The 12,943-nt window shown below is 55.2% G+C and overlaps 1 protein-coding gene across 1 annotated transcript; it reads right to left on the minus strand.

The window, feature by feature from the left end:
- Positions 1 to 213: 213 nt before the first annotated feature.
- SELPLG (selectin P ligand) lies at positions 214 to 12,939 on the minus strand. Its single transcript, XM_042909553.1, has 2 exons — positions 12,794 to 12,939; positions 214 to 3,060 (listed from the first exon to the last, which is right to left on the minus strand). Exon 2 carries the CDS (start codon positions 3,053 to 3,055, stop codon positions 1,508 to 1,510), a length of 1,548 nt encoding a protein of 515 aa, XP_042765487.1. The 5' UTR covers positions 3,056 to 3,060; positions 12,794 to 12,939; the 3' UTR covers positions 214 to 1,507.
- Positions 12,940 to 12,943: the final 4 nt, after the last annotated feature.

Below are 12,943 nucleotides of genomic sequence, written 5' to 3' on the forward strand. Positions count from 1 at the left end.
GGTCAGCGTGGGTCCAAATGTGGTAACGCACGCACACGGTGAGTGTTGCTTAAATAGGGCAGCCAGCTTCTTGATTTGCTGGGGCTGAGCGGTTTCCCCCAACATAGGGCTCCCGGTGCTACATTCACCAAAGTCCCACGCAAACCGGGCCAGCTGCTCACCCGATGCTCAGATCAGGGGTCAGCGAACACAGAGCCAAATCCAGCCTGCCGCTTTGTTTGTAAATAAAAGTTTTATTAGAACGCAGCCAACCCTATTCATTTGTGACACATCGTCAACGATCACCCACAATCTACGAGGACCAAGGATGGAACTGACGAGTTGCAACGGGGACCGCGCGGTCTGCAAAACGTCACATATTTTTGGTCTGGCCATTTAAGAAAAAGGTTTGCTGGCCCCAAATTTTGTACGAAAACCTTGTAGGCCGCAGCTGTGCTCAGCCCTGTGAGGAGTGGGTGTTAAATGGGAGACAGGCCACCTCCCCCCCCTCCCCAGGAGAGGTCAGGGTGAGTTTCTGGGGAGGATGGCACTGACCTTGAGAGGACGCGTTTGTCTGAGAGTTGGGGCGGGAACCAAATTCTGTATGCCAGAACTGGGTCATGGGGGGGGGGGGGAGTTGAATAAAGTGGATTCGGGGAACAGTTTCCCCACCCCCCCAACGGCCTAAAACCTTCCCGGCTGCCCAAGGATGTACCAAGATGCCCCCAGTGTCCAAGAGACAATACTGAAAACTTAAGGCACAGACTGGGGGGTCGGGGGGGTTTCTGGAGCGGGCCGGGGCCGGGGTGAACAGCAAGGGACCAAAGCCCCAGCAGGAGACACCTTGACGCCCTGAAACAGCCACCATTAGTTCATCGAATGTTTATTGAGCACCTGCGCTGTCCCGGGCCGCGGGCTGGGGAGTGGGATATTTCAGTGAACGATGACCCAACACAGCCCCAAAGAAAGGTATGGCCCTGGGCTCTCCAAGCCCGCCCCAGCCCTCCCGGGCCAGGATCTCACCCTGGGCTCCCTGGGGAGATGCCCAAGAAAACCCAAGCTGCCCCAAGTCGGAGAGGGGCAGGGAATGGCCTTCAGAATCCAGCACTCCTGCCCCCAAAATGCCCCCTTTCCTGTGTGGTGACCATGGCAACCAGAAGAAAATGGGAGTGAGGGCGGGGGCTTCACCGGGTGCTTGGGGATGAGGCTCCAGCCGTGGAAGGCCTCAGAGGGAGCCCAGACAGGTGGGAGACAGGGAGGTGGAGGGATCTCCCCGGGCCCCCCCCGGAGGCAGGAGGGAGGATGCGGTGGCTTGCCCACAGTCCTGCTTTGGCTGCAAGAGTTCAGCTGCTCTCTTTCCTGTGGGGCACCTGGGGGCTCTGTCCTAGAGATCCCCATCCCTAGGGGCCCCAAGGAAGCCCGGACCCGTGGAACAGAGCCGGGGTGCTCAGTGGTGGCCCAGCGGGCCTTGGAGGGAGCAGGGAGGCGAGGGTCCTGTTCAGATGGATGAGCAGGTGAGGGGTGGGGGTTAAGGGAGGAAACTCTGCAAGGTGAGGTCATCCCCATCTCGGCCCTCCCTCGGCCCCGCCTTTAGGCCCTGGCTCTTGGCATTGGGCAGGTCCCCGTTGGCCGTGGCTGAGGGCGCTTCGCCCCCCTCAGGCAGCAGGGACGAGATGCAGACCATCTCAGTGGGGGAATAATTGCGCACAGGGTACATGTGATTCTTGCGAGAGAGGCGGACAGCCAGCACCACTGTGCACACGAGGAAGGTTGTGGCCACCAGGGCCAGGACGAGGATGGCCAGCAGGCACTGCTTCACAGGGATGCGGTCCAGAGCCTCTGTGGGGCTGGGGGCCACGGAGCTCTGGGGGGCAAGATTCTGATTATTTTTCCATTGTTTGATGAAGCCATCAGATGAATTGCCTACTGCCACGGTGGTGCTGTTGTAAGGATCAGAGAGCACAAGCAGGGCCATGGTTAGGCTCCTTGTGGTCGCAGGACCTGTGGATGGGACCTTCGTGGTGGCAGGATCTGTGGACAGGGCCTCTGTGGCAGTGGGCTCCGTGGATGTGGACAGGGCATCCGTGGCTTCTGGTCCCGTGGACGGGGCCTCTGTGGCCGCAGGTTGTGTGGTCTGTGCCTCTGTGGCTGCCGGCCCTGTGGACGGGGCCTCTGTGACCGCAGGTTGTGTGGTCTGTGCCTCTGTGGCTGCCGGCCCCGTGGACGGGGCCTCTGTGGCCGCAGGTTGTGTGGTCAGTGCCTCTGTGGCTGCCGGCCCCGTGGACGGGGCCTCTGTGGCCGCAGGTTGTGTGGTCAGTGCCTCTGTGGCTGACGGCCCCGTGGACGGGGCCTCTGTGGCCGCAGGTTGTGTGGTCAGTGCCTCTGTGGCTGCCGGCCCCGTGGACGGGGCCTCTGTGGCCGCAGGTTGTGTGGTCAGTGCCTCTGTGGCTGACGGCCCCGTGGACGGGGCCTCTGTGGCCGCAGGTTGTGTGGTCAGTGCCTCTGTGGCTGCCGGCCCCGTGGACGGGGCCTCTGTGGCTGCAGGTTGTGTGGTCTGTGCCTCTGTGGTTGCCGGCCCCGTGGACAGGGCCTCAATGGTGGCCAGCTCTGTGGATGGAGCCCCCTCTGTGGATGAAGCCTCTGTGATGGGAAGTAACGCAGTGACGTGTTCTTTGCTCAGAGGGCCCAGTGTGATGGGAACCCCCTGCGTGGCCACTTCCATGCTCAGATCCCCCATGGCCATCCCTCTTGGGTACAGGCCAACGGAGTCCCCTCTGGCTATCACCAGAGTGGCTTGTTCAGGAGTTCCGGAATCCTTCTGCCCCAATGTTGCCATCTCAGCCAGAAATGTCCAGGTCAGGGGCACAGGCCCAGGGCTATTTGTAAAAAGCGTCTCTGGAGGGTCCGTGCCAATATAGTCATACATGTCTTGTTCTGGGTCCTCCTCCACTTGTTTCTGGCCCTGCACAAGCAGGGGGTCCGGGGCCTCAATGGTTCCATTCTCCCATGTCTCCCGCAGCTGCAGGCTGCTGTCAGAGCCCAGCAAAATCAGAAGCAGGAGGACTTGCAGAGGCATGGCACCTGGAGGCAGACACAGACAGAGGGACATCAGGACAGGCTCACCCCTGGGCCTGCCGAGCACCCTCTACTGCAACCCCGGACAGCCTCAGCTAGGAGGGTGTCTGACCTGGGGCAGGCACCTAGCGTCCTCGTAACCCGGCATTTACCTGGTACGCGGTAGCCCCCCAGCAAACAGCGGCCATCGTTATTTATCAACATTAACTCCTTTTTTTAGGTTTACTAATTTTGAGAGGGAGAGAGGAAGCGCGAGAGGGGGAGGGGCAGAGAGAGAGGAGGGAGCGAGAATCCCAGGCAAGCTCCTCCGCACGGTCAGCATGGAGCCCGACGTGGGGCTCGAACTCACAAACCATGAGATCACGCCCTGAGGCAAAGTCCAACACGTAACCGACTTAACTCCCTGCCTTTCTGATTAAAACTTTAAAATTGCGGGCAAGACCGCCCACCGGGGTATAGAAAGGAAATATTACAGCGTCCAGTTATATAATTATGTCATCCACTTCGTAATTTCTATTTCTGTGCATAATTCGTAGATCAATGCATCCGTATTGTCCACTGATGGGGTTCGTGAGCAGAAGAGTTTGGAGACCACAGGTGTGCAGGATAAAGCTGCTTGTTTGGACCCTTGAGGCCTTTTTTTTTTGAGGAGACGGTTCCTGATACATCTCTCTGTGTCCCTCTGTTCCATTCTCCTTTGTCTTGGCTCCCACCCTACATAGCCTAGGCCTGTTCTTCAGATTCTCAGTTTCTTCCCCCTCCTTTCTCAGTGTCTCAGCTTGGTCTGGTTCCCTTCTGTCCTCACTTCCACATTTTGGGAGGACAGTACCTACCTCGTGGCTTATAGTGAGAATGAAACAGGCCCTACAAAGCCCTTAGCACTCGGTTCCCATGACAAGCTCCCGAAAAGGGCGGCTACTTTGCCTCCATCAGTAAGCCGATCCTGTAAGTCCTCAAGGGCCCAGAGCCATCAACTGTACTATCTGGGGCCAGGAGAAAACACATCTTCTTGGAACAGTCCTGCCCTCAGGCAGCTGATAGTCATTTCACTTGCCTGGGGGTCCATTCTGCTGTGACCCTTCAGCCCCCGGACCAGTAGCCAAAAAGGGCAGGGCCTCTGCTTTTGACCATCTCATTGGTCTTTCTTCCCAGCATTGTGAACACCCATATATATAAAGTTTAAGCTTGTTTATTTCTGAGAGAGAGAGAGAGAGAGAGAGAGAGAGAGAGAGAGAATATCCCAAGCAGGCTCCATGCTGTCAGCACAGAGCCTAACCCAGGGCTCGATCTCAGGAACCGTGAGATCATGACCTGAGCTGAAATCAAGAGTCGGATGCTCAACCAACTGAGCCACCCAGGCGCCCCTGAACTTGCTTTCTTGATTGCTCTCTCTCCCCTTATGCTTCCCCTGGCACGGGCTGTTGTTTATGGGATTCAGAGTCATGCACTTGAGAATCCTGTGGCTGTGTCCTGGGCCAGGATTCACGTATTCCTGGTTTCCTTGGATACAATACCTTCAGCAGTGTGCAATCCCAAGCACTGTGTCTGGGGCAGAGCCTGGGTCAGTTCCAGTACTTTTCCTTGTCCTTCACCTAATTTAGAGCAGAGACCAGTTGCTCATCATTCCTTGAGTGACTATAACGTACTCCTAGGCCCCTCAGCTCCCAGGCTCCACTTGACCTCCTCCACTTGTTAGAATTATGTTGGTTTCCAAAATGGCAGCCTGGGGGCACCTGGGCGGCTCAATCGGTTAAGCCGATTGAGCTTGGGAGTCTCTCTCTCCCTCTCTGCCTCTCTTCCACTCACGCTCTCTCTCTGTCTCTCAAAATAAATAAAGAAAAAAAAGTCCTTCAGGTGCCTGGGTGGCTCAGTTGATTAAAAGTCTGACTCCTGACTTCGGCTCAGGTCACGATCTCATGGTTTGTGGGATGGAGCTTGACATCGGGCTCTGTGCTGACAGCACAGAGCCTGCTTAGGATTCTCTCTCTCTCTCTCTCTCTCTCTGCCCCTTCCCAGAGCGCACATGGGCTCTCTCAAAGTAAATAAACATTAAAAAAAAAAGTACTGGGGCGCCTGGGTGGCTCAGTCGGTTAAGCATCCGACTTCAGCTCAGGTCACGATCTCGCGGTCCGTGGGTTCGAGCCCCTCGTCGGGCTCTGGGCTGATGGCTCAGAGCCTGGAGCCTGCTTCCGGTTCTGTGTCTCCCTCTCTCTCTGCCCCTCCCCCGTTCATGCTCTGTCTCTCTCTGTCTCAAAAATAAATAAACGTTAAAAAAAAAATTAAAAAAAAAAAGTACTGACATTTAAAAAAATAAATTTATTTTTTTTTTTTAATTTTTTTTTTTTCAACGTTTTTTATTTATTTTTGGGACAGAGAGAGACAGAGCATGAACGGGGGAGGGGCAGAGAGAGAGGGAGACACAGAATCGGAAACAGGCTCCAGGCTCCGAGCCATCAGCCCAGAGCCTGACGCGGGGCTCGAACTCACGGACCGCGAGATCGTGACCTGGCTGAAGTCGGACGCTTAACCGACTGCGCCACCCAGGCGCCCCAATAATTTCTCAAACCAAACTTCATGATATTTGCACCAGACACATCAGGCCCTCAAGCTGAGGGCAAAGTACAAGCTAGTGCACGCGCACACACCCACACACGCGCGCGTGCACCTGTACACACACAGACACACACCCCAGCCCCAGGTGGGATATGTGTGATATTCCTCAGGTACTGCTTCCTGCCCAAGGTCAAAGGAAAGGACAGAAGACAAACGGCTAGCTGATACAGGTCACAGTCATGCAGGACATGAGTCTCCGTCAGTTGACAAATATCTGAGTAAATTACAAGAAAAAGGTAATCTTAGGGGCCCCTGGGTGGCTCAGTCGGTTGAACATCCAACTTCAGCTCAGGTCACGGTCTCACAGCTTGTGAGTTCGAGCCCCGCATCGGGCTCTGTGCTGACAGCTCGAAGCCTGGAGCCTGCTTCTGATTCTGTGTTTCCCTCTCTCTCTGCCCCTCCGCTGCTCACACTCTGTCTCTCTCTCAAAAATAAAGGAAGAGTAAATAAATTTTAAAAAGAGAGAAACTTCATCTTGACTTTACCTCCCTCGACTCCATAGCATAAACCAGTAACCCTTCACCACCCCGGTGCAGCTCTTCCTGCCCACGGGTCCTGTCCCCGTGCTTTAAGAAAATCACTTTTTTTTGCACCGAAGACGTCTTCAAGAATTCTTTCTTGGCCGTCAGCTCCAAACCCCACCATCACTCCAAAACCTCATCACTGACAATTATCTTCATTTTACCGTGGAGAGATGAAGCTCTACCTCAGAGAGGTAAAGCAACTTGCCCAAAGGCACACAGCTGCCAGAGATCAGACTGGAACCCAGTGAAGATTCGGGAAGGCTTTGTGGAGAAAGCTGACCTAGCTGAGGGGGCAGAAGGACCAAAGGCTTGGAAGAGACCTTAGCTTGTTGTATCTATGGCGGGGGTTGGGGACCCAGCTGAGGGAAGGAGGGCAGACTAAGAATAAGGAGACCTTGAAGGCCATCTCACCCAGAAAGGTCAGCCCCATATGTCCCGAGGGCTATGCAGGGCACAGCATTGAGAGAACAGGCTATGGGGGGGAGAGAAAAAGATGTTCCGGTCTCAGTTCTGTCCCATAGAAGCTGTAGGACCTTGAATTGCTGTGCCTCAGTTTTCTCATCTGCAAAATGGGGATAACAAACCACATCTATCTCATCGAGCTGTTAAAGGAATACAAGAGAATGGATTCAAAAGTTCCAGGCTCCCACTAGGATGAGGGGCCATAAGGCAAGTTGAGGGCCAAGCACAAGCTAGCACACGCCCCCCTCCCTAGGCGGGATGTGTGTGATAGTCCTCAGGCACCCTTGGCTGCCCAAGAACAAAGGAAAGGAAAGATAACAAATGGTTAGCTGATAGAGATCACAGTCTTGCAGGACCTGAGTCTCTCTCTCTCCGTTTACAAACGCCTTGGTAAATTACAAGAAAAAGGCAATCTATCAATAGCCTAATCTCCAGAAACCCCTAGACTCAGTTTCCTGGAGCCCCAACATCACCCTCCCCTCCACAGCGATGTGGGGAACAAAGGTAAGAAGGAAATGGCGGGTGAGATTAAGTGTATTTATAACCTGCAGCCCATTGACGAATACTTGAGGCAAAACAGAACAGAACGTTTCTCCAGGAACCCCCTGCCGTCCTAATGTTAATGCCTCACTAGAAGGAAAACCACCTTAGCTTGACAACTGCAAGGCCTCAGGTATCTTAGGAGCCCTCTTTAGCACATCAAAGTCCTTCTGGAGGCCTCCCTTTTGTCTTCACCTCCCCCAACTCCAGAGCTTACAGCCCCAGGGCAGCTCTTCCTGCCCCCGGGTCCTAGCCCCGAGCCTTAACAAAATCACCTTTTTGCACCAAAGATGTCTTCAAGAAACCTTTCTTGGCTGTCAGTTCCAGACTCCCATCATTCCAAAACCCCATCAAGTAGGTGCTTACTAAACGTATCCCCCCTCCCCCCCCCCCCCCCCCACACACATATTCTTTGTCTCCCTCTTCAGGAGGCAGTTTCTTTGCACAAGGGTGGAGCTCTCCTGCTTGGGGGTAGAGGACAGGGCCTGATCTTGGCCCCGCTTTCCTGGGGCGGGGCGGGGGAGGGGGACTTTAGGAAGAAGCCACCAGCTTGGATAGTATTTCAAAATTACGAAGACTTGTACCCTTCACCCCCCACTCAGGCAGCTCTCGGTTCCTGGAAGGCAGAGCTCTCAGCCACTTCCTGGAAGCAGAGAGGGTAGGAACAACAAAAAAAAAAAGGCCCCACCCGCCCGCTGTTCCTGCGTGGAGGGTGGAGGAGGGCGTGGAGGAGGCTCTCGCCCTCCCCTGCCCTCTCCCTGCGCCCATCCCCACCTCCCCTGCATGCAGAGGCAACTTGGGGTGGAGGAGAGACCGCTCAGCAGCCGTGTCACCTGAGCCTCGTTCCACCCTCTCTGAGCCTCAGTGTCCTAATCTGTAAAATGGGTGACCTTGCTTCAAAGAATGGTCCTGAGAATCTAATAGCATGCTGCAGGGAAGGTCCCTGAAGCTGGCATCCGGCAGAGAGTGTTTTACTGGGAAAGCCTCTTGGGGGCTGTGCCCAGAGGGACAGAGGAAACAGAAATCTCAGAATCAGGGAAGGTACGGACGCGGCGGCCTCCCCACCTCCGCCATGGGCAGTGAGGGAGGCCTCGGGTCCAGCGTGAGAGCAGAGGCCTCCCTGTGTGTTGAGATGAGACCGAGCACACCGGAAAATCTCCCATCTCCCAGCCCAGGTCTAATTAGGGCCACCACCCTCGTCCAGGATTCCTGATGTTAGTGCGGAAGATCATCCCCTTATCCCTCATCCCGTGGCCTCAGTCCCAGGCAAGCTGGGGTGGCCGGTCACCCCAGCCTGCTGCCTGCCATCCCACAGACCTCAAGGGACAGGGACCATGGACATCACAGCCGCGAGCCAGGCTGTGGCTGGGCAGGCATCAGCCCATTCGACAGGAAAAAAAAATCCCGGCTCCTGGGGGTCCTGTGACTCCGAGGGGGCCGTGCAGGTAGCGAGGAGAGGAGCGCTGTGTCTGGCAGGGAGGATACTAACTTTACTTCAAGTTAAATGCATGGTGATATAAGGACGATGGTATTCCAGAAGGCCCCACTGCGGCTGGACCATGTCATCACCCTACTCACCTCCACCCTGGCACTGGCCTTTGCGAATCCCATTACACAGATTAGGACAGCAAGGCTCAGGAGAGTGAAGTCCGTTCCTCAGAGCGGTGAAGCCCCCACCTTCCACCTTTCTCCCCCGGAGGCAGGAAAACGGTCACTCACCACAGGAGGGGGGCTCTGAGAGAGGGGCAGAGTTGTCACACCCTTGTCACACTCTTCCTGCTTGCCTAACAGAGTAGGTCAGATACGGCCCGTTTCCTGTCTTTCACCCTAAAACCAGGGTGCTCTGCCCGAGCCCCACCCAGGCTGTGGAGGGGCAGGCTGCTGGCGGGGGGCCCACACCCTGCTCCAGGCGTGGGGAAGACGCCAGGGCGCTGTAAGAAGCTTGGGACTTTGCATTCAGAATCTTGGATCCCGGGAATCCCAGCACTCAAGAGTTTGGAACCTTAAGATGTGAAAGACTGAGCATCTCAGGGTGTGGGTGAAACAGCCACCAAGAGAAGGGAAGGCTCCAGATCAACAAGAAGGTCAAACCGAGGCCCAGGTGCCCTCCCCCTCAGACCTCAGGGCATTTCTCAGGGCTGGCGGACAGGATAGGCCCCGGCCCAGCCGGGCCCAGCTCAGGATCAGATCCGATCAGGATCTGATCCAGTCAAACCAAATCCAGTCCCGGCTCTGGCACTTACAAGCTGCGTGACCTCGGGCAACTGAACTCACCTCTCTGAGCCACAGGCTCCTCATCTGGAATACGAAGACAATGACAGCACGGAGCGGGGTGGTTGTGGGTTGAAGTGAGCTGGCTCAGGCTGAGGGTTTAGCACACGTTAAGTGCTCAACAATGGCCAGCTGTTGTCCTCGTCATTCTGCATTTAGGGCCATCTCCCGGAAATATCCCCAAAGGCATAGCTTTGACGTACCTACCTCTGATCTTGGCGGAGGGGGCTGGGACGGGGAGCCCTAGAAAACTGTCTCCACCGCAAGCCCTGGCCCATGCCTGGTTTGCAAAGCACATGTGTCAAGTGTAGACAAGGTTCCAGGCACTGGTTTGAGAGCTATACATGAATTACTAGCTCACTCAGGCCCTACAACCTCCTCTATTAATCCCATGTGAGGGATTAATAATCCCATCTATTCTCCAGAGTTGAGCAAATGGCACCTTCTCCAAGAAGCCATCCTGGATTGCTCAGGCATAGTCATTCCCATTGTTTAAACCATTTAAAATGTTTGCTTACTTGAGGCTCCTGGGTGGCTCAGTCGGTTAAGCATCTGACTCTTGATTTCAGCTCATGATCTCATGGTCGCGAGATCAAGAGCCCCACGTCGGGCTCCACACTGGGCTTGGAGCCTGTTTAACATTCTTTCACTCTCTCCCTCTGCCATCCCCTACTCTCTCTCTTTCTCTCTCTCTCTAAAAAATAAATAGGGGCGCCTGAGTGGCTCAATTAAGTCTCCGACTTCGGCTCAGGTCATGATCTCGCTGTTTGTGGGTTCGAGCCCCGCGTCGGGCTCTGTGCTGGCAGCTCGGAGCCTGGAGCCTGCTTCGGATTCTGTGTCTCCCAAGCTCTCTGCTCCTCCCCGCTCATGCTCTCTCTCTCTCCCAAAAATAAATAAACATTAAGAAAAATTAAAAATAAAACAATCAAAAATAAATAAATAAAATGTTTACTGTCTAAAACTCCATTCCCACTGGCCCATAAACTCCAAGGGGACAGGAGAGATGTCGCCGTTCACACCACATGCGCAGGGCTCAGCAGGCACTGTGACACCTGCCCATCGGCACGGGCACCGTGGCTGCCCCACTGCCTCCGCCAGATCACAAGCTCTTGCAGGGCAGTCTCCGCTGGGTCCCCAGCACCGACAGGCCTGGCCTCCTGGGGGTCATTAAACGCCCGCTGCAGGGGTGGTGCGTGAATGGGATAGAGGCCACCAGCAGGCAGGTGCACAGGACACGTGCCCTCGGGCTTCCCGCACGGTGCCTGCACTTCCCCACCTTTTCTCAGCACCTCCCCCGCCCCCACCAAGGAGCCCTTTCAGACTTTCTTCCCCTTAAATTTTTTTTTCCTTAAGTGCGTCTGAACTCACGACCCTGAGATCAAGACCTGAGCTGAGATCAGGAGTCAGATGCCCAACCTACTGGGCCCCCCAGGCGCCCCACCCCCCATGCATTTTAATACCACAGATACACCTGTTTACTGTTCCGTAGCCTTTGCAGGAACATGAGCCACAGTGACGGTGAAGATTTTGGGGTTTTGCCCACCTACCAAAAAACCTAACTTTCCCCTTTTGGACCCTGAATTGGCTAGCCTGGTCCAGAGGAGGTAAGCTGTTTTGCACACGTGAATTCAAAGAGACCTACCCCTGGTTTTAGTTTAACAACCCATGGCTGGCGGAAGACCTGTGTCGACAGCCAGGTGGACAAGCACACAGACGCACAGACACGCTCCAGCCATGCTGTCTCCTTCTCACCTGAGTCTCGTGCTCCGCCCCACCCCCACCATCTTCTTGCTCAAGGTCAGCAAAGGAGACTGAGAAGCCAGGGCCAGGGTCGCCGGGGGCTCCGCGAGGGTCCTGCAGCCAGACGGGGCCGCGGTACGTCCAAGCCCGGCCACCTCCCAGCCAGGCCACCGTGGGCAGCCGCTTGTCCCCTCTGAGGGTTTCCCATCTGCACAAAGGGGGCACAGCATGCTTGGACGATTCCCGGGCCCTCCGAAGCCCCTGCTCCAGCCTGGCCGAGCTTCCCCAGAGGCGCTCAGCCCAACAGCCCGGTCCCTTCCGCTATCCGGGTTTCAATCTCCCTTGGTTGCTGGCCTAGCCTGGTGAGGAAGGCATAGACCATTTTGGGTGTGGCCAGGCAAGCCCCAAAGGAAGCCACCAACACATCTGGGCCTAGGCAGGGGGCGGGGGGGGGTCACCTCCCGAGCCCCTTGCCCAGTGAGAAGCCTGCTCTCGGGGGACTCGAAGTCAGAGATGGGAGAGGAGGAAAACGAGAGGGTCCAGGAGGGAAGGAAGAGAACTCCCAGCGCCTGGAGCCCTAGATCATTGTCTATGGTGTGTGTGTGTGTGTGTGTGTGTGTATGTGTGTGTGTCGGGGGCCATAGCTTTAGGTACTACCCCCCCACCACTCTCCTTTACGCCCCTAAAGCACCCCAAATACAAATACCTAAGAGTATTCAAATTCTGATGATTATTTTCTCTTTTGCCAGCAATATTAGTGTCCTAATTCTAATATTTTCACACTTTTTCGTATTTTTTTTTTTCGTATTTTTTCAACAATTTTTTCAACGTCGTAACAAGTGAAAGTGCAAAGAACGCAGTTTTGGAGGGGCGCCTGGATGGCTCAGTTGGTTAAGTCCCCGACTCTTGATTTCGGCTCAGGTCATGATCTCATGGTTCGTGAGTCTGAACCCTGCGTGGGGCTCCGCGTTGACAATGCGGAGCCTGCTTGGGATTCTCAATCTCTGCCCCTCCCCTGATTGCACTCTCTCTCAAATAAATAAACATAAATAAATAAATAAATAAATAAATAGATAGATAGATAGATAGGTAGATAAATAAAGTGAGGGAAAAACAAAAAAAGAATGCAGCTTTGGAGACAATATTTTTATGGATCCAGAGCCTCAGAAGCTTCCAGACACGCCCTGCACCTGCTCCCCCTTTCTGGAATCACCCAGCCCTAACCCCAGCTCTGCTCTGAGCAAATCCCTTCACCTCCCCATGCCTTGTATGAAAGAAAGGGTAGCATGATTTTTAGAGAAATGCTCCTGATTTTTAGGACTTTTTCTATTAAGAAACCTCGCCCTCTCCGAGCCAGCAGCTGCTGGCAGACCCGATGGGAAGGTTGGGATAGAAGTTGAGGATCTGGAAGAGACTGGAATAAGGCCACGACCTCGATCCTGAGCCCCTCTCCCCTCACCCCGGGCCCAAGCTCTGGTTCAGAGCTCAGGTCCTGCCCCGGGACTGCCCTCGGCTGTCAGGCAGGCCAGGCCTGCCGGTCCCACAGCTCCCCCCAGCCACTCCCTATGGTTTTGTGAGCTGGCACTTACCCTGCTCAGCAGAGCATGGGACAGCTGCCTCGTGAGCCGGGGAGAAGCCGCTTCTCTGCCTCAGTGACAGGGACCGAGCCCACACTGCCAGGGCACTGCTGTGGCACCCGGGGCTGTGGTCCCAGACCCTGCCAACCTTCAACGGCCTGT

Source organism: Panthera leo, chromosome D3 (genome assembly GCF_018350215.1).
Source record: "Panthera leo isolate Ple1 chromosome D3, P.leo_Ple1_pat1.1, whole genome shotgun sequence".
NCBI lineage: Eukaryota > Metazoa > Chordata > Mammalia > Carnivora > Felidae > Panthera > Panthera leo.